At 42.5% G+C, this 18,181-nt stretch overlaps 1 protein-coding gene and 1 long non-coding RNA gene across 4 annotated transcripts in view; one reads left to right on the top strand and one right to left on the bottom strand.

Annotated features, from left to right (window-relative positions):
* The window catches only part of LOC139574467 (uncharacterized), a 436,827-nt gene that overhangs the window by 173,209 nt on the left and 245,437 nt on the right, over positions 1-18,181 (bottom strand). The gene's annotated exons all lie outside the window — the stretch shown is intronic.
* Positions 1-18,181, top strand: part of fstl5 (follistatin-like 5) — a 227,331-nt gene that overhangs the window by 146,082 nt on the left and 63,068 nt on the right. For all 3 annotated transcript variants that reach the window (XM_071399063.1, XM_071399064.1, XM_071399065.1), the window contains one exon: positions 15,795-15,961. In XM_071399063.1, coding sequence (XP_071255164.1) covers positions 15,795-15,961 — 167 coding nt within the window. The remainder of the gene's footprint in view (positions 1-15,794; positions 15,962-18,181) is intronic.

Raw genomic sequence — 18,181 nt, 5'->3', positions numbered from 1 at the left:
TCAACTGGCCAGACTTTTGCATTCCAGCCACGCTGAGTTGCGTCTGCTGCCAACTCTGTGTAACGCAGTTTCTTACGCTCGTAGGCCTCTTCAACAGAGTTTTCCCACGGGACTGTGAGCTCTATGATGTACACAGCCTTTCGTGAAGGGGACCAGAGTACCATGTCTGGCCTAAGGTTGGTAGAAGCAATCTCAGGTGGAAAAATGAGTTGCTGGCCAATATCGACAAGCATCTTCCAGTCCCGGGCCATGCCTAGGTGTCTAGATTCTGGCTTTGTAGGAGGATGCTTTGGCCTTTTCTGTCCCTCCCGGATGAATGTTGTTGTTTTGACGGGATTGCTTGTTTTTGGAGGTAATGAATTGGTTGCACTCCTCTTGGTCTCAAGTGCTGCAGCCAGGCTCTTGAGGACCTGATTGTGCCTCCAGGTGTAGCGGCCTTGTGAGAGGCTGGTCTTGCAACCTGTCATTATATGCCTGAGAGTCGCTGGAGCTGGGCAGAGGGGGCAGGTCGGGTCCTCGCCATACCATTGATGTAGGTTTTTTGGTGATGGAAGCACATCATAAACAGCTCTTATGATGAAGCTGATGTTGCTTGCCTCCATTTGCCAAAGCTCACTCCAGTTGATCTTTCTCCTCTCCAGGCCTTCCCACCGCGTCCATTGCCCTTGTTTAGCAAGAGAGACAGCCTTTGCACTTCTTGCAGTCTCCTCCTGTCTGCGCACCTCCTCGACCACCAGCTTCCTGCGTTCAGATGTTGTTGCCTTATGGAACGTTGGTTTGCTTGCTGCCAGGCCAAAGCCTGCTCTTCCATGCTGGATATTCCCCACAATGTCTTGGTGTCTCAAGGCTGATGTTGCTTGCTGCACAGCATTGGATGATGTTCATTTCCGTCCAGTTTGTAGGGGAGGTGCAGCCTTGCTAATGGTCTGGTCTTTGGAGTCCTTCAAGGTCATCTGAAGTCTTACTTTAGAGCACTTGTACTCCTCCGTTAGACTTGTAAGAGGTAGTTCAAGGACCCCTTTGCCATAGAGGCCGATGTTACTCAGGCATCGTGGGACACCCAGCCATTTCTTCACGTATGAGGTAATGGTTCCCTCCATCTTCTCCACTGTTGTTATTGGGACCTCATAGACGGTGAGTGGCCACATTACCCGGGGGAGAAGTCCAAACTGTAGGCACCAATGCTTGAGCTTCCCAGGCAGTAGGGTCTTGTTGATGTTCTCAAGACCGTCGGCGATGTCCTGTCTTACTTGCTGCACTTGATCTTTATCCAGGAGGCTTTCGTTGTACCATCTACCCAGGCTCTAGACGGGTTGCTCAGACACCGTTGGTATCGGGTCATCTCCAATGCAGAACCTCACATCTTTAAGCTGTCCCTTGACTATGGAGATGCTTCGAGATTTGCTTGGCTTGATTTTCATCCGGGCCCACTTGATGTTATCCTGCAGTTTTGCAAGTAGCCGCCTGGTGCATGCTGCAGTGGTGGTCAGTGTAGTCATGTCATCCATGTATGCTCGGATAGGTGGGAGACGGAGCCCTTCCTTAGTTCTCTCACCGCCGACCACCCATCTCGATGCCCTGATGATGACTTCCATGGCCATAGTGAAGGCCAGAGGTGAAATTGTACAGCCTGCCATTATGCCCACTTCCAAGCGCTGCCATGTTGTTGTGAAGTCAGGTGTTGTGAAACACAATTGCAGGTCTTGGAAATAGGCCTTTACCAGTGTAGTGATGGGTTCTGGTACGTGGAAAAAGTTGAAGGATTCCCAGAGGAGTTTATGGGGAACTGAGCCAAAGGCATTGGCCAGGTCGAGGAAGATGACATAGAGGTCTCTCTTGTCTTTCTTAGCTGTTTGGATCTGGTGCCAAATCATACTAGTATGTTCCAGGCAACCAGAGAAACCAGGAATGCCTGCTTTCTGTACTGATGTATCAATGTACTTGTTCCTTTCCAGGTAAGTGGACAGCCTCTGTGCTATTATACTGAAAAAGATCTTCCCTTCGACGTTGAGAAGGGAGATTGGTCGGAATTGACTGATGTCTGTCGCATTCTTCTCTTTCCGGATTAGCACACCACCAGCCCTTCGCCATGCCTTTGGTATTATTTCCTTCTGCCACACTATCCTCATGAGCCTCCAAAGAAAGCGTAGAACATCCGGGGCGTTCTTGTAGAGCTTATATGGTACTCCATTAGGCCCAGGAGCCGAGGCCGCTCTTGCTCGTCGGACAACGTTCTCTACTTCCTTCCATTTTGGAGGGTCAGTGTCCAGATTGCATTCTAGAGGTTGAATAGGTGGGATGTCATGTGGGATGATTATCTGCTTATGCCTTTTCGTGTCCTGGTGGACCTTTTCCAGATGTTCTTCCAGTTCTGGCTTTGGAGTTTTTAGGATTCCGCACTTTTCCTTTGCGAAGAGGTCTTTAACAAACTGTGTTCTTGAGTGTTCCTTCTTCCTACGAAGTTTCCTTAAGTTTTCCGCTCTTCGCAAGGTTGCCAGCCGACATTTGATGTCTGCTTGGAGTAGCATGAGACCTTCTCTCTCTGCATCAGAGGCCTTCTTCCACTGCTTTCTCAGCTGCCTTCTCTCTCTGACAAGTATCTCGATCTCTTGCTGCCTCCTAGATTTGGCTGGCGCGGGTGGTGTCTTGCCACTTCTCCTTTCGTTTACTCCAAAGCGCTCTTCTCCGTAGTGGTAGATAATGTCTCCCATCCTTTCAAGCTTTTTCTCTGCTGTTCCTACCTGTTGTTCCAAGATTTTTGTCAGGTCGTTGTTGATTGTTTCCCACTCTCTCTTTTCAACAGCTTTGGGCCGCTTCACACTCGGTCTGTGCCCTTTGATCTTTTCCTCTTTTAGAGGTCTCTGTGGTTGGGTGAGTTCATCCACCGGCATTTCTGTGCTTGTGTTATCCTCCTCCGTTACAGGGGTGCTGATGCTCTGCGAACTTTGGTTTGCGTCCCGTCGCTGTGATTCATTCGACTGATTTGACTGGCTGCTTCGTAAGAAGTACTGGTCAATGCGAGGTCCCTGTCTCTGCTCTACCAAGCACCTTTTCCTCCCTTGATGGATCCTTAACCCCCTTGCCGATGTTACTCTCTCCCAACCACAGCTGCACACCTGAAGTGTGTGTCCTGCTGCTGTTATGGTTGTCTCATGTGCTGTGTTCCTACTCGTAGTCGTTTCCATTCCTGGGTCCGTAGCCGTGTGATCAGTCGTTGAGCCATCTTGCGCCCCAGCTCTCGCAGGCTCCAGGGGTATGTTCCTTTGTTGACTTTCAGTAGCACTTAGCGGGTGTCTCCAACATACTGAAGCAGCGTCGGAGACTGCCAACATGGGTAGCTAGCCCATTACAGCCCCATTGGGGTCTATTCCCTCCGGTCAGCTGTCTCTCCAAGCTGTCACAGAGACTTTCCTATGTTGTCAGCTGTCCTTTCACAGCAGTCACTGGACAAGTCCAGATAATCAGAATCATAAAACACGGGACGAGATGTTAAAACTGTCCATTGTGCCAATAGATGGTATGCACTCACATGAGATTTGCCGTGATGTTGACAGAGTGGCATGGGAGGTTTATTTCTTAGACTGGGTTAAGATGTCAATTTTGGGACACATCCTCAGTAGTGTGCCTTCGAATCAGTGGGTGTTTCGGCCTTTAATCACTAAACACCCTCATCAAAGGTGGCCAGCTAAAGGGTGATCAAGCCTTAGCTTGTGTCCCATGCCCAATTAAGATTTCCCACGGGACTATGCAAGGCATGGTCGGACATTTTTTATACATTCCTGTACAATAGTTACAGTACCAAAGGTTGTTAATATCTCTCTGAATGACCAGACACTTGTTCTCATCGCTTGAGCTTTAATTGTGGGAGATTTACAATTCATCATAGGCTATTTAAGGGTAATATAATGGCAAAGTCCTTTACTTTGCTATTTCGCTGGTAAAATGACTTGTGTGGTTGCCAGATATTTACTGAACAATTTTATCTATATTCTTGGAAAATTGGGTCCAACGTCGCAACCTAGTAGTGAGCGATGGGTAAATGCATTAGTTTCAATATTGAGTCAGTGTCACTGTATAAAACTAGCCACAGAGAAAATATTGACAGAGCTTAAACCAAACCCCCAATCGCAGGTACAACATAACGATGACAGTTACTCTTCGCCAACCTAAGTAACATGAACACATATTGCGCTACATTTTCTTGCCTAATTCCCTTTCTCAAATCATTCCCGTCTGACATTTCCAGCTTGCTCAATATCCTCTGACATTTCTCTGGGGTTGAAACATGATGCCAAGATAAAGAATACATAATGACGTTCCCATTTTAAAATTGGTCACTCATCAGCTCTTTTCTAGGACATTTCTAGGACAGACAAGAAAAGTTACAAGAGCAAATAACAAACTGGCACAGTCTATTGTTCCCCTCCATATCAGATGGGTAAAATCTGAGGAGAGCTTAGCTTCCTTGATGAGTTGAGCTGCACTAGCTCCAACTACAATTTTTTTTGAACTCCTCCCCCAAGCTTCTTCAGGCTGAAATTGAAGAATGTAAAGAATATGAAAGACTTTCTATGAGTCTCTCCTTGGTGGTAGAGCATCTCTCTTAACCTCTCTTCCTCTTCTTTCCCATGTTTTAGTATTTCTTTCTCCCTGTCTATGGCAGCTAGTTCTTTTACTTAGTTAATATTCATGACAAACCAATAAAATATAAGACTGAGAAAGCATGAACCCCGTTTGATAAAATTAATGAAATTGCACAACGTGTATTAATACTCCTGCCCATTTACTCTGTAGGATTCAACCAAGCAATGGTGAGCTTGATATGATTTAGCCGTCTCTTAGTCTATGTGAGATAGCCTACTATACACTATGGAGTTGAATGTCATTCCAGCCTTTCAGTCCCTTAGCATTCATAGTCCTTTTGAATGCCCTCTTTTCACCCAGAGCTAAATTCAGATAAGGCTAAGAATGTGTTACACGTCCAGAGGTAGAAACAGTTTTCAGTTAGGATTATATTGACCAGGTAAACCCTTTAAATCTACAGACCTCCAGCTTTCATGTGCATTATGAATACAATGCCTCTGTGTTCCCTTTACCACAGTAAAGATAGCCGCTTTACCAAAGCCTTAAATACCACTAGCCTTGCAAAAGGTTTTGTGATCACTTTAATCTTTTTAATTTATTGTTGCAGATGTTTTATGTAAGTGAATGTAAAAAGTAAGAAGATAAACAAAAAGTTTAGTGAACCTCAATGATGGCGCTGACTACTGTCGCTTCAGATCGTGTAGCACATAACTACACAACTAAATGTTATTTGAGTCCTATTTTCCAGTTCAATGCACTCCATTAAAATATAATACCATAAGATTACTTGTATAGTACATTTGTTGATTCAGTATATTTAGCAATATAGTACCATTTTGCAAATAACAGCAGTAAATGCAGAACTAGCCTACAATCCCAATGAAAACGGGACCTGTCTTACACAGGATGTGTGTCTGTTTTGCTAATAAGGCCTTGCATACAACTTGGAATATTCAAATCACAGCAACGTTGTTTGTCACTGTTAAAGATAAGACACTAACGTCCATGCATAATTCATTGACTCCATCCCATATTCAAGAAAATAAAAATCAATCGCTTCAGCTAGCAGTAAGGTAAATATCTAGCAGGAATGATGGCTTTTAATTAGACCAAGTTACTGATAGAAATGAAATGATGTCTGCCACACTACAGATAGTCTTATGTATTGTCATACTTGAATCATTTGGTGAATGTAATGCACTCCGGGTTTAGGACAGACAAGGTATTCACATCCTGTACATTTGATGTCACCTTAACCTTAGGGCGTGGGGATGGTAAAATACCAAGTTTGCAGATGTCACTGTATCGCTAAGTCTTGATTGTAGGATCAAACACTAAATATTAGAGGGTTTAGATGAGGAGAAGGAAAGAGCTGCTGGTGTACATGCTTTATTTTCTTCCTGGCTGACTGTCTGTCAGTGACTGTCTGTCAGTGGCTGTATGTCAGTTGCTGTCTGTCAGTGGCTGTCTGTCTGTCAGTTGCTGTCTGCCAGTGACTGTCTGTAGTAGTCAGTGGCTGAAGTATCGATCCAAAGGTTGATGGTTGGTGACAGGCCGATAGACCCCACGGCTTTGAAAGGTGTCACTTGTGTTTTGCGTAGTGGCTTGCCATTGCACAGTCTAATACTGCCTCCCAAATGGCACCCTATTTCCTATATGGTGCACCAATTTTTGAACGGGCCCTTATGAGCCTTGGTCAAAAGTAGTGCACTAACTAGGGCATAGTATGCCATTTGGGACGTACACGGTGTGGAAATCGGTGTGGAAAACGTCAGGCCAAGTTATATAAGTCTAGGGTATACCAGTTAATGTCATATGGCGTATCATCTATTAAGAGGATTCACACCTCAATAGCCTATGTTAATCAGTTATCCCTTTTTATTTGGAATGAACCACATTGATGTCATCGATGGAAGTTATTCATGATGGGAATTAAGTAAACAGTTCAAGTATTGTTCTTTCTCCATATAGAACATAATAACGATCTCAGCAGCTTATTTGTTCTTTAATTTGCCTACTCTTATGAGCTCCAAAATGCCTCGATCTGAATGTGGATTTGCAAAGATAAAAAATGAGTTTACTTAAACTCTGGCTCTTCTCTATGGATCATTATTAGACAACCAAAGGAGACAGCCTTGTCTTCTTCAGGGCAGCGGCAGATGAAAATGGTTTCTGGGCCTGCCTGCCTCCATTAAGACAACTCTGGTGTTATTCATCGCTCGTGGCGCATTGACAATTAATGGATCGTCATGCTTTCTCACGACAAGCTCCCGTGGAACATTCTGCTCACTGGCTTCAAGGAGTGCTGTTAAATTGGATCCATTTTCCAAAAGTGTGATTTTTGCAGAATGTGTTATTTATTAGAAAGATTTGAAATGCTTTAACTTAATTTTTTTCTTTCTCTTTTCCATCTTTTTTTCCCCCTGGAAATATCCTCAAAATCACTTGAGGTACTGAGACAATAGCCAATTGGGCCTTAGCAATACCCACGGGAGGATTTCACATCATTTCTAACTTAAATCCATGACAAATTGCATTTTTGCGACTTGGAACCAATTCTAACAGGATATAGCCTTTGTAGAAGAGTACTCGCTGTTTCACAATAGGATACAAGAATGTCTTGTCTTCCAGAAGTTTGGTCCGTTATCAAATATAGCTTGCGTGTTCACATGCCTTTAGTGAATCTTGTAGTCTTGTATCTTGTAGTCCATTAATGTATATATTCCTTGACATCAAATGAGATTGCATGACTTAACATTTCACGATATACTTGATCAGTGATGTACTATATTGATTATTGATTAGTAAGAAGTCATTACCTGAAGTGTGGACTGAATTTCTATATGTAAACTATAATTCCAGAACATTGCAATTGACTGGATTTATTACAATCAGAGCTCTCTGTGATATTGGATAGGATTGGAAAGCTTATGATTAATATATAATATATATGTGTCACGTTCGTCGTTTGGATGAAGAGAGGAGGACCAAGGCGCAGCGTGATAAGAATACATTCTTCTATTTATTTAACGAAACGAAGAACACTTAAACAAACTATGCAAAACAACAAACGAAAGTGAAGCTATATATTAAACAAGTGCAGACACAGGCAACTTACATATAGACAATAACCCACGAAATACCCAACGGAATATGGCTGCCTAAATATGGTTCCCAATCAGAGACAACGATAAACAGCTGCCTCTAATTGAGAACCAATCTAGGCAACCATAGACATACAAACACCTAGACTAGAAAACACCCCATAAACATACAAAACCCCTAGACTAGACAAAACACATAAATCCCCCATGTCACACCCTGACCTAACCAAAATAATAAAGAAAACAAAGATAACTAAGGCCAGGGCGTGACAACAGTTTATTAGGTACATCCATCTAGTAATGGGTCGGACCCTCCTTTCCCTCCAGAACAACCTATATTATTTGGGGGATAGATTCTAAAAGGTGTGGCGTTCAAACCTTGCGCAATTGGTATCAAGGGACCTAACATATCAGGAAAACTTTCCCCACACCATTACACAACCGCCACCAGACTGTACCATTGACACCAGGCAGGATGGGGCCATGGACTCATGCTGATTATGCCAAATCCTGACTCTGCCATCAGTATGATGCAACAGGAACCGGGATTTGTCGGACCAGGCAATGCTTTTCCACTCCTCAATTGTCCAGTGTTGGTGATCGCGTGCTCACTGGAGCCGCTTCTTCTTCTCTTCTTTTAGCTGAGTGGAACCCGGTGTGGTTGTCTGCTTTAATAGCCCATCCATGACAAGGATTGACGAGGTGTGCGTTCTGAGATGCCGTTCTACACACCACTGTTGTACTGCGCCGTTATTTGTCTGTTTGTGTTCCGCCTGTGAGCTTGCACGATTCTTGCCATTCTCCTTCGACCTCTCATCAAAGAGCTGTTTTTGCCCACAGGACTGCCACTGACGGGAGGTTTTTAGTTTGTCGCACCATTCTCGGTAAACCCTAGACACTGTCATGCATGAAAAACCCAGGAGGCGTTTCTGAGATGACTGGCACCGACGATCATACCATGCTCAAAGTTGCTTATGCCACTCGTTTTGCCCATTCTAACTTTCAATATAACAGTAACTGAATGGCTTGATGCCTGTCTGCCTGCTTTATATAGCAAGCCACGGCCACGTGACTCACTGTCTGTAGGAGCTAACCATTTTCGTCAACAGGGTGGTGTACCTCATAAACGGGCCACTGAGTGTATGTGATACATACAGTTTATGAATCACACAGTGTGTAGGAAAGCTACATGATAGAAAAACCACATCTCTACAAAATGTAATATCATGTGTACCATAATCTTTCTTATAGACGTTAGTCCTCCTTCCTATCACTGTTGACAGACATACAGACAGAAGGGAAGCATTTCCATGTAAACAAACTCGCTGGCTTCATGCCTCTCAAACGTTTCACGGCTCTTGTCAAGGAGAGGTACGCTGTTGACGGGCTCACATCGGATTGCAGTCTCGAGAGGTATGCAGCTATTGGAGCAACGTTGTACTTTGAACATAATGATGCTATTAAGATCCCTACCGTGGAGCTAGAAGGCAATTACTTAATGCATCTCTGGACACTCAGCTGTGTGTTGAACTCACTCCCTCTTGCTTTTCTTGAGCCCGCTGGTGAGATGGCTTACTGGCGCACCTCAATCAAACCTGCCTTTAAAAACACACATACGCATGCACACACACACGCACATACACATGTACACACAGTTACAGATACAGACACACACACACACATAATACACACGCACGTACGCAATTATGTATGCACGCACGCACGTGCACACACACACACACAGGTTGGAAGTCACACACGTAAAAACAGCCACGTGCACAGCGCTCAATATTATTCACTGTTACGAACCGCATGATAAGGAATAGAACTCACTTGAGTGGGTGAGAGAGGCATCGCAGCCAAATCAGCATGGCCCCCTTATGATAAACCCAAACCCCAAATATACCTTGCATTTTGACGGGATAGCTTTTCTCTCAATGCTTTTCTCTCAAGGTAGTTTTGATCAAATTAGTCCAGTTACAATGGTCTTCAGCCATGTGTGGTAGGTCCCACGAGGCTCCTTCACCAGCTGCTCTATAAACCAGGCCCCAGGCTGATCAGGTGAGGTAATGCACTCAGTAAGTTCCACTTTTACAGGCTTCACTCACATTTATAACCTTGGTGCAGAGGTTTTTATTTCAATTGGCTTTACTTGCAGTCTGCTTTATGAAGCTTTAAGTCTTGATCAAAGTATTTCTGGTATTGGCAGGGCTGTTCCTATCTGCAGACGTTGATATTGGAGCAGGTAATTCAGTCGAGCTAACCCTCCTATCGGTCTCGGGAACCCTAAACCCAAGTGGAGTGATTTGGGGGTTGTTCAAAATGATGTAACAGCACTAGACAATATACCTTAAAAAAACAGCAGCAATGGAGATACACCCACCTGGACAGATAACACCTCTTTGGAGGATGTGTGCCACATGTATGATAGATATGATGTTGGGAAAGCACAAGAGAGAAACAGAAAGAGAGAGAAACAGAAAGAGAAGGAGAGAGAGGAGAGAGAGAAACAGAAAGAGAAGGAGAGAGAGGAGAGAGAGAAACAGAAATAGAAGGAGAGAGAGGAGAGAGAGAGAAACAGAAAGAGAAGGAGAGAGAGGAGAGAGAGAAACAGAAAGAGAAGGAGAGAGAGGAGAGAGAAACAGAAAGAGAAACAGAGAGAAACAGAACAAGGAGAGAGAAACAGAAATAGAAGGAAAGAGAGAAAGAGAGAGAGAAACAGAACAAGGAGAGAGAAACAGAAAGAGAAGGAAAGAGAGAAACAGAAAGAGAAACAGAAAAAGGAGAGAGAAACAGAAAGAGAAGGAGAGAGAGAAACAGAAAGAGAAGGAAAGAGAGAAGGAGAGAGAGAAATAGAAAGAGAAACAGAAAAAGGAGAGAGAGAAACAGAAAGAGGAGAGAGAGAGAAACAGAAAGAGAAGGAGAGAAAGAGCTAGGTGAGCAGGGGAGTAGCTAAACGACAGTGACAGCTATTTTCCCTGACAACCGTTCCTCTACTGTGCCATAGGTGATTTAGTCTTGGGCGGTGGGCATGGACCAAGATCCCATTATGGGAACATTTGGGGAGTAAATCAAAAACCAGACCCAGCCGTTAATCACTAATTACAGGCTGGATGTTGAAGGTTAGGTCCCTCCCAGGAGAAAAGCCATGGAAGTCCAAAACAAGACGAAAGGAGCAGCCAGGGCCACTAGTCGTTCTGATAAATCAGAGGCCAGAGAAGATCGGATAAAATGTCCAGCAGCCCACACTGAGTTCGATTTGATCAATAAGAAATTGCCCATTCTGTGCCTGTACAGACTTCACATGCATGTGGTTTGGTGGTTTCCCTCCAACAGTATGATGCAGCCTGCCGCCTGCTGATTTCTCTTTTTAAAATCTCCCCCATGACTTCCCCCGTTTCAGTTCCCCCGAGATCGCCTGTGAATCGAGTTTGTCGCTCTAAGCGCATTTCCAAAGCCATTAAGATACTAGGGACTGTAATTGAATGGTTAGGGAGGAGATTGTATGGGTATGTCCCGCCTCAACACCGCAGCTACAAAGCCTACTGAGTTTTGAAATGTCCATGCGTCGTGTTAGCAGTGATGTTGTCAGGGTTGTTTTGCCAGCAGGGTCGAGGGGGAGCAGCATCATAACAGAGCCACAATAGGACGCTCCCAGTAGGACATTGTATTGTTTTATTTGTGGAGTAGTATGTCCCTTGTGGGCATCTGTCTTTGTGTATGTGACATGGGCCGACAGAGTTCAGTGAGCATGTCAAAAGATGACCGCCGTTTGCTTTCTGCAAAGATATTGCTTAGAATATTTTGATCAGCAGTGTGTTCATGTAATCTTTGAGCCCGGATCATGATCTGCTAGTAGGAAAACATCAAGTCACTTTTTCATCTCTGAAGTATCCAATAAACCCAGTGCTGAACTCTAGAAATTAGTTCTTTAATTGTTTTCAAACTCTTAACATCTCAATAGATGGAGTAAGTTTGAAGTCAATTATGTGTAATATATCTCCACTGGCGCCAATGAATTCTGCGTAGGAAATGCATTTGTACTTTGCTAATTTCCTCCTCTGAGCTTGGAGAAAAAGAGAGGACACATTGCAGCCTAATTTGGGAAATTAACATTTAATGAAGCCCTGTAGACGTTAGAAACTGCAGTATGTGCTGAGAGAGATATGTTTGTCTCAAACATTTCAGCATGTTATAACTTCCAGGGTCTGTATAGTAGTAATTCCCCATTAATTTTGTCAATAGGGGGGCGCTATTTTCACTTTGTAAAAAATCGTGCCCAAATTAAACTGCCTCGTACTCTATTCTTGCTCGTACAATATGCATATTATTATTACTATTGGATAGAAAACACTCTCAAGTTTCTAAAACCGTTTGAATTATATCTGTGAGTAAAACAGAACTCATTTTGCAGCAAACTTCCTGATAGGAAGTGAAAAATCTGAAATCGAGGCTCTGTTCCAGGGCCTTCCTATTCATTTGCTTGAAATCTATGGATATACATGCACTTCATATGCCTTCCACTAGATGTCAACAGGCAGTGGGAGGTGGAATGGGGTGTCTAGCTTGATCTGAGGTCGAACAAGAGCTCTTGGAATGACGTGACCCCAATTTCCTTTGTCTAGCAAGGCGCGGGAAGGACATCGACATTGGCTTCTGAAAAGCGTTCGGTATAGACGTCTAATAACTCCGGCTTTGATTTTATTTGATACATGTGATAATATCATCGTAAAGTATGTTTTTTCAATATAGTTTTATCAGATTATTGAACGTTTATCGGGAGTTTTGGCGTTTTCCGTCCTCTGCGTTTGGTGAAGATGGACATCTTCGCGCCACTTGGCTAGCTAAGGTTGCTAATTCGACAGGCGAAGAGGACATTCTAAAACCAAACAACGTTTTATTCTGGACAAAGGACTCCTTGTACAAGATTCTGATGGAAGCTCAGCAAAAGTAGGAACCATTTATGATGTTATTTCGTATTTCTGTGGAAAATGTTTAGTTCTATTTTCCGCCCTCATTGCAGGCGCTGTCTCGCTATAACGTAAGCTGTATGTCGTACTAAAGTTATTTTTAAAAATCTAAAACGGCGATTGCATTAAGAACTAGTGTATCTTTCATTTGCTGTACAACATGTATTTTTTAGTAAAGTTTATGATGAGTTCTTTGATTAGATTAGGTGACTGTCCAAAATATCTCCGGATAATTTTGTGCAGTTTGGCTATGTATTCACATTGTAAAACCACGATTTGTACCGCTAAATATGCACATTTTCGAACAAAACATATATGTATTGTGTAACATGATGTTATAGGACTGTCATCTGATGAAGTTTGTCAAGGTTAGTGAATAATTTTATATCTTTTGCTGTTTTTTTGCGATCGCTACCTTTGAGGGTGAATGAATGCGGTTGTGTGGTTGGCTATTGTGGTAAGCTAATATAATGCTATATTGTGTTTTCGTTGTAAAACACTTAAAAAATCTGAAATATTGGCTGGATTCACAAGATGTTTATCTTTCATTTGCTGTACACCATGTATTTTTCATAAATGTTTTATGATGAGTATTTAGGTATTTCACATTGCTCTCTGTAATTATTCCGGCTGCTTTGGTGATATTTTTTATGGTAGCTGCAATGTAAAACTATGATTTATACCTCAAATATGCACATTTTCGAACAAAACATAGATTTATTGTATAACATGTTATAAGACTGTCATCTGATGAAGTTGTTTCTTGGTTAGTGACTAATTATATCTCTATTTGGTCGGTTTTGTGATAGCTACCTATGCGGTAAAAAAATTGTGAAAATATGCGGTTGAGTCTTTTGCTATTGTGGTTAGCTAATAGAAATACATATTGTGTTTTCGCTGTAAAACATTTTAAAAATTGGAAATGATGGCTGGATTCACAAGATGTGTATCTTTCATTTGGTGTCTTGGACTTGTGATTTCATGATATTTATATGCTAGTATTTACTTGTGGCGCTATGCTAGGCTATGCTAGTCAGCCTTTTTTACTGATGAGGATGCTCCTGGATCCGGGATGGTGACCAAGTAGAAGTTTTAAACACATTTGAGAAACTGGAATCTTGTTGTCCATTCTTGTTCTTTCGTAGCTCAATTATACTCTTCTATTAAGATTGTCTGTGTCACATTAAACATTATTGTTGTTATGTTGCAATTTCCACATGACAAAATGAGTCGCTTTCCATGTAGCACGTCAGCTTTCAAAGATCAATAGTTAACATCATCGTCATCAAGACACAAGATGCTTCATTGTCGGGCAGGAAGGGTCACGCTAATGATTTGACAGATGTTCGCACTCTTGAGAAATTAAAGGCTAATCAACAAGAGTGTGTTTGAGCATGTTAACACATATGTCCTCTTGCATCTTGGATTTACCATCCCGCATGGGGATTTTCACAAAAGACTAGAAATTGATTGAGGACAATCAAATGCAGTCGTCTCTCCATGAAAAACATCTCCCATGCATTCTTGAAACCCCAAGAGACTATGTAGAATTGTAATTGTACATATTCTTGACTTAATGACACAGCTTCATTCAATCTTCAAAAGAGCCATCCTGTTCAAGTTTGTTATTGATCTTTTAAACCCTATAGAAATACTGGACATGTATTGCTTGGGGTTATGAACCATTTCAAAGCACTAGATAGTAAAACATTTTCTCAGGGCAATTGTGTGCTGAGGTATATCTTTATTTGTTTTTCCTACAGAATGGGGTGTCTGCAGTCTTCAAGCATTGATCACATGGGGGTTATTCCAGTTCAGGACATAACAGACAGATTGTTATGCATTAACTCTAAACTCAAGTTAAAAGGTACACAACAGATACATTCTTATTCAAGCTCTTTCTTCCCTCAGTTGGTTTCGCTGAGCTAAGCTAACCGCTCGTCTCTGGACCTGGGCTTTTCTTTTATTAGGTTTTGTATTTCATGGCCTCAGGAGCAGAACAAATTGAGTCAGTGTTTCCTTTTGCTCTGTTGCTCATTAGCCCAAGAGTAAAATTCAAAGGCACACACTAGTTACAAGTCTAGTTACATAACAGAATTAAAGGGGACGCTTGAGTAACGGCTTTGTGTTCATTCATTGTCTCATTGAAGAACTGGAAGCATTATAGTCGTTAACCATCGGCACCCTGACCGGCCACACGCAAAATGTCTCTGTTTTTCCAGGATAGTTTCTGTGCCTTTGGTGCTATATATACACTTTCACTTGAGCAATCAGTGATTATAGCAATATGTGGAGAACTGCAATTCATTTTGAGTTGTCGATGCATTTCAAATAATCTCTTTATGTAAATACATAAATGTGGTGGCGTTGTGGGACATTGAATAGAACACCCACAATCCCTTTGGAAAAGTCCACATAATAAGATGGATAGCTAGGTAGGCGGAAGAAATCCTCGGAGATACAGTACTGGCATGGTTTAATGAAATGTACATTAAATCTCTTGTTTACTTGATGTATTTACGTAGCACCTAATTTCATCTATTTTCTCTTGACGTACGAACTCATTATGTTTCCTCGATGCATAAACCAAACAACATCTGCAGTAATGTTGTGCCTCGGCAACAAAACACTGGCTAATTGAGTCTCTCTCTGTGTATTCAACTGTTTTCAGGTCCATTAATTTAAGGAATACGGGCATACACACAATACCACAATCACTTGTCTGTTCAGTGTGCTGTATGCTCACACACACACAGGAAAAGTACTTTGGCTTGCTTCACTGATATGTGGAAGTAAACGCATACACGTGCACGCAAACACACACACGTGCACACACACTTGAACACATGCACACAAACATTATTTATTTATTTTCACACACACACACACACACACACACACACACACACACACACACACACACACACACACACACACACACACACACACACACACACACACACACACACACACACACACACACACACACACACACACACACATACGCACGCAAGTGCACATGGGGACACACACACACTTGAATTTTTACATTCAAACACCCTAGTGGAACAAAAGTGGCACAGCTCTCTATGACTAACAGGTGATCTAATTACCGGCTTTGCTTTCTTCTTTACAGAAGTGTTCCAGCTCACCCTGCCAGATGACCAGAAATTGAGCATCACCACGGTAACCGTTGGCCAGAGTGCTGTCTTGATTTGCGCAATCAAGGGGGAGCAGAGACCTCCCATCATCTGGAAACGCAACAATCAGGTCCTCAACTCTCTGGATCTGGAGGACATCAATGTAAGAGCTGCCTGAAGCCCCACCTGTTTCTTCTAGCTTTGTAAGACACTTTGTGTCGAGGACAGGTTGACTACAGGGCTTTTCTTATCTAGGAAAGCTTATCTTATCACGCAGGCACGCACGCATGCACACACACACGCACGCATGCACACAAACACACACACACACACACACACACACACACACACACACACACACACACACACACACACACACACACACACACACACACACACACACACACACACACACACTTTGGTAACACTTTATTTGGATAATAACTATCCACTAACCCGAAACCTTATCCTAACCCTAGCCCTAATCCGTACCTTAACTGTTATTTTACTGTAACCGTAACCTTAGCAAGCAGTTTCTTATCAACAGAGAGTGTGTTGATAGTATAACCAGTTGTACATCATATGGGACAATCCTAATAAAGTATGACCAACAGTTTTGTAATATCCTGCTCAGCTTCTCACCATCACTAGAACGCCTGCGCACTTTAAAGTGGACTAATCAAAATGCAGACCTAGATCTTTTGAACAGCATTTTGGGATTGACAGTTATACACAATGTCAGATATCCAGTCTCTGTACACTGCTGAGAGGGACAGTGTTCTCAGCCAAAGAACAGCAAAGGAGTATGGGTAAAAAAAGGCAGGCAGGATGAAGGAGGATACCAAAGGGGTTCAGCTCTGAGGGATAGCTCCTATTTTTACTTCCTGCGGAGCGTGTGTCATCGTCTGTGTGCAGTATCTACCACCATTACGCTTTCATCCTTCTTCAAAGACAGGACACTTGAAGGTTCAGGGAGTCATCAGGAAAGGCTGCCCACTCTCTCCGTTGTCCCTCGTCAGGATTGACCAAGCTGTGGCTGACTCGACCGTGCATAATTGAGTCAACACTGTCGTAGTAGATAAAGAAGGTCCAGCGAAGCCACTAATGTAACATTAAATGTTGATGGCCCTTAAAACTGTGCGAGGAGGCGCACAGCGGTCGCCAGTCATCGCCGAGCACCATCATTCCTGGAGTTGAATTTCTGCCCCCACTGTTTCCGAGTGCTTCAGCTTCTTACGATCCCCCATTTACATGAAGATGGGAATGTTCTTCTTCTTTTGGGCCATCGCCTTCTCCCCGAGGTTTTTGATGACTTGCATGTGAAAGCACTACCATTTTATCCCCCAGTCTTCTCTACAATAAGCTATTCATAATTTTGTACATCATTGCTTACATGGGAATGCGTTGAAACCAGCCTATGCCAAATTGGATTAAAGTGAGTGAGCTAGATTTAACTCTTGAGTAAAGTAAAGGAACAGAGCACAAGCCAGGACATGTCAGGTCAAGTTAGGTCGACTTTGATGTCATTTGGCCTCTGTATATGGTAGATACAGTGCCTTGCAAAAGTATGCAGACCCCTTGTATTTCTTCACATTTTATTGTGTTACAAAGTGGGATTAAAATTGATTTCATTTTCATTTTCTGTCAACAATCTACACAAAATACTCTAAGGTCAAAGTGGAAGAAAAATGTAGAATTTTTTAAAAGATTAATAGAACTTAAATGACTAAATTATTGTCATTGAATAGGTATTCAGCTCCCTGAGTCAATACATGTTATAAACACCTTTGGGAGCAATTACAGCGTGAGTCTCAAGTCTCTAAGAGTTTTACACACCTGGATTGTGCAGTTTTTGACTGAAGCAGGTTGAAGCAGGTTTTCCTTGAGATGGTTTGGGATGAGTTGGACCGCAGAATGAAGGGAAAGCAGCCAACAAGTGCTCAGCATATGTGGGAACTCCTTCAAGACTGTTGGAAAAGCATTCCAGGTGACTACCTCATGAAGTTGGTTGAGAGAATCCCAAGAGTGTGCAAAGCTGTCATCAAGGCAAAAGGTGGCTACTTTGAAGAATCTCAAATTTAAAATATATTTTGATTTGTTTATCACTTTTTTTGGTTACTACATGATTCCATATGTGTTATTTCATAGTTTTGATGTCTTCACAATTATTCTACAATGTAGAAAATATCAAAAATAAAGAAAAACCCTAGGTAGATGTGTCCTAACTTTTGACTGGTACTGTATGTATGTACAGTATGTACACTGACCAAGTGTTTATGGGTATTGCGTTTTATCTCCCAGTGTGCAGGGGCCTAGTGTACTGAGTGGGGTATAGCAGCTAGCATTTTAGGGCTCTATTCAATCAGATCTGCTTTAGCCAACA

Source organism: Salvelinus alpinus, chromosome 4, assembly GCF_045679555.1.
Source record: "Salvelinus alpinus chromosome 4, SLU_Salpinus.1, whole genome shotgun sequence".
Taxonomy (NCBI): domain Eukaryota; kingdom Metazoa; phylum Chordata; class Actinopteri; order Salmoniformes; family Salmonidae; genus Salvelinus; species Salvelinus alpinus.
Note: the sequence above shows the minus strand (reverse complement) of the source record. Positions and strands in the feature narration are given on the sequence as shown.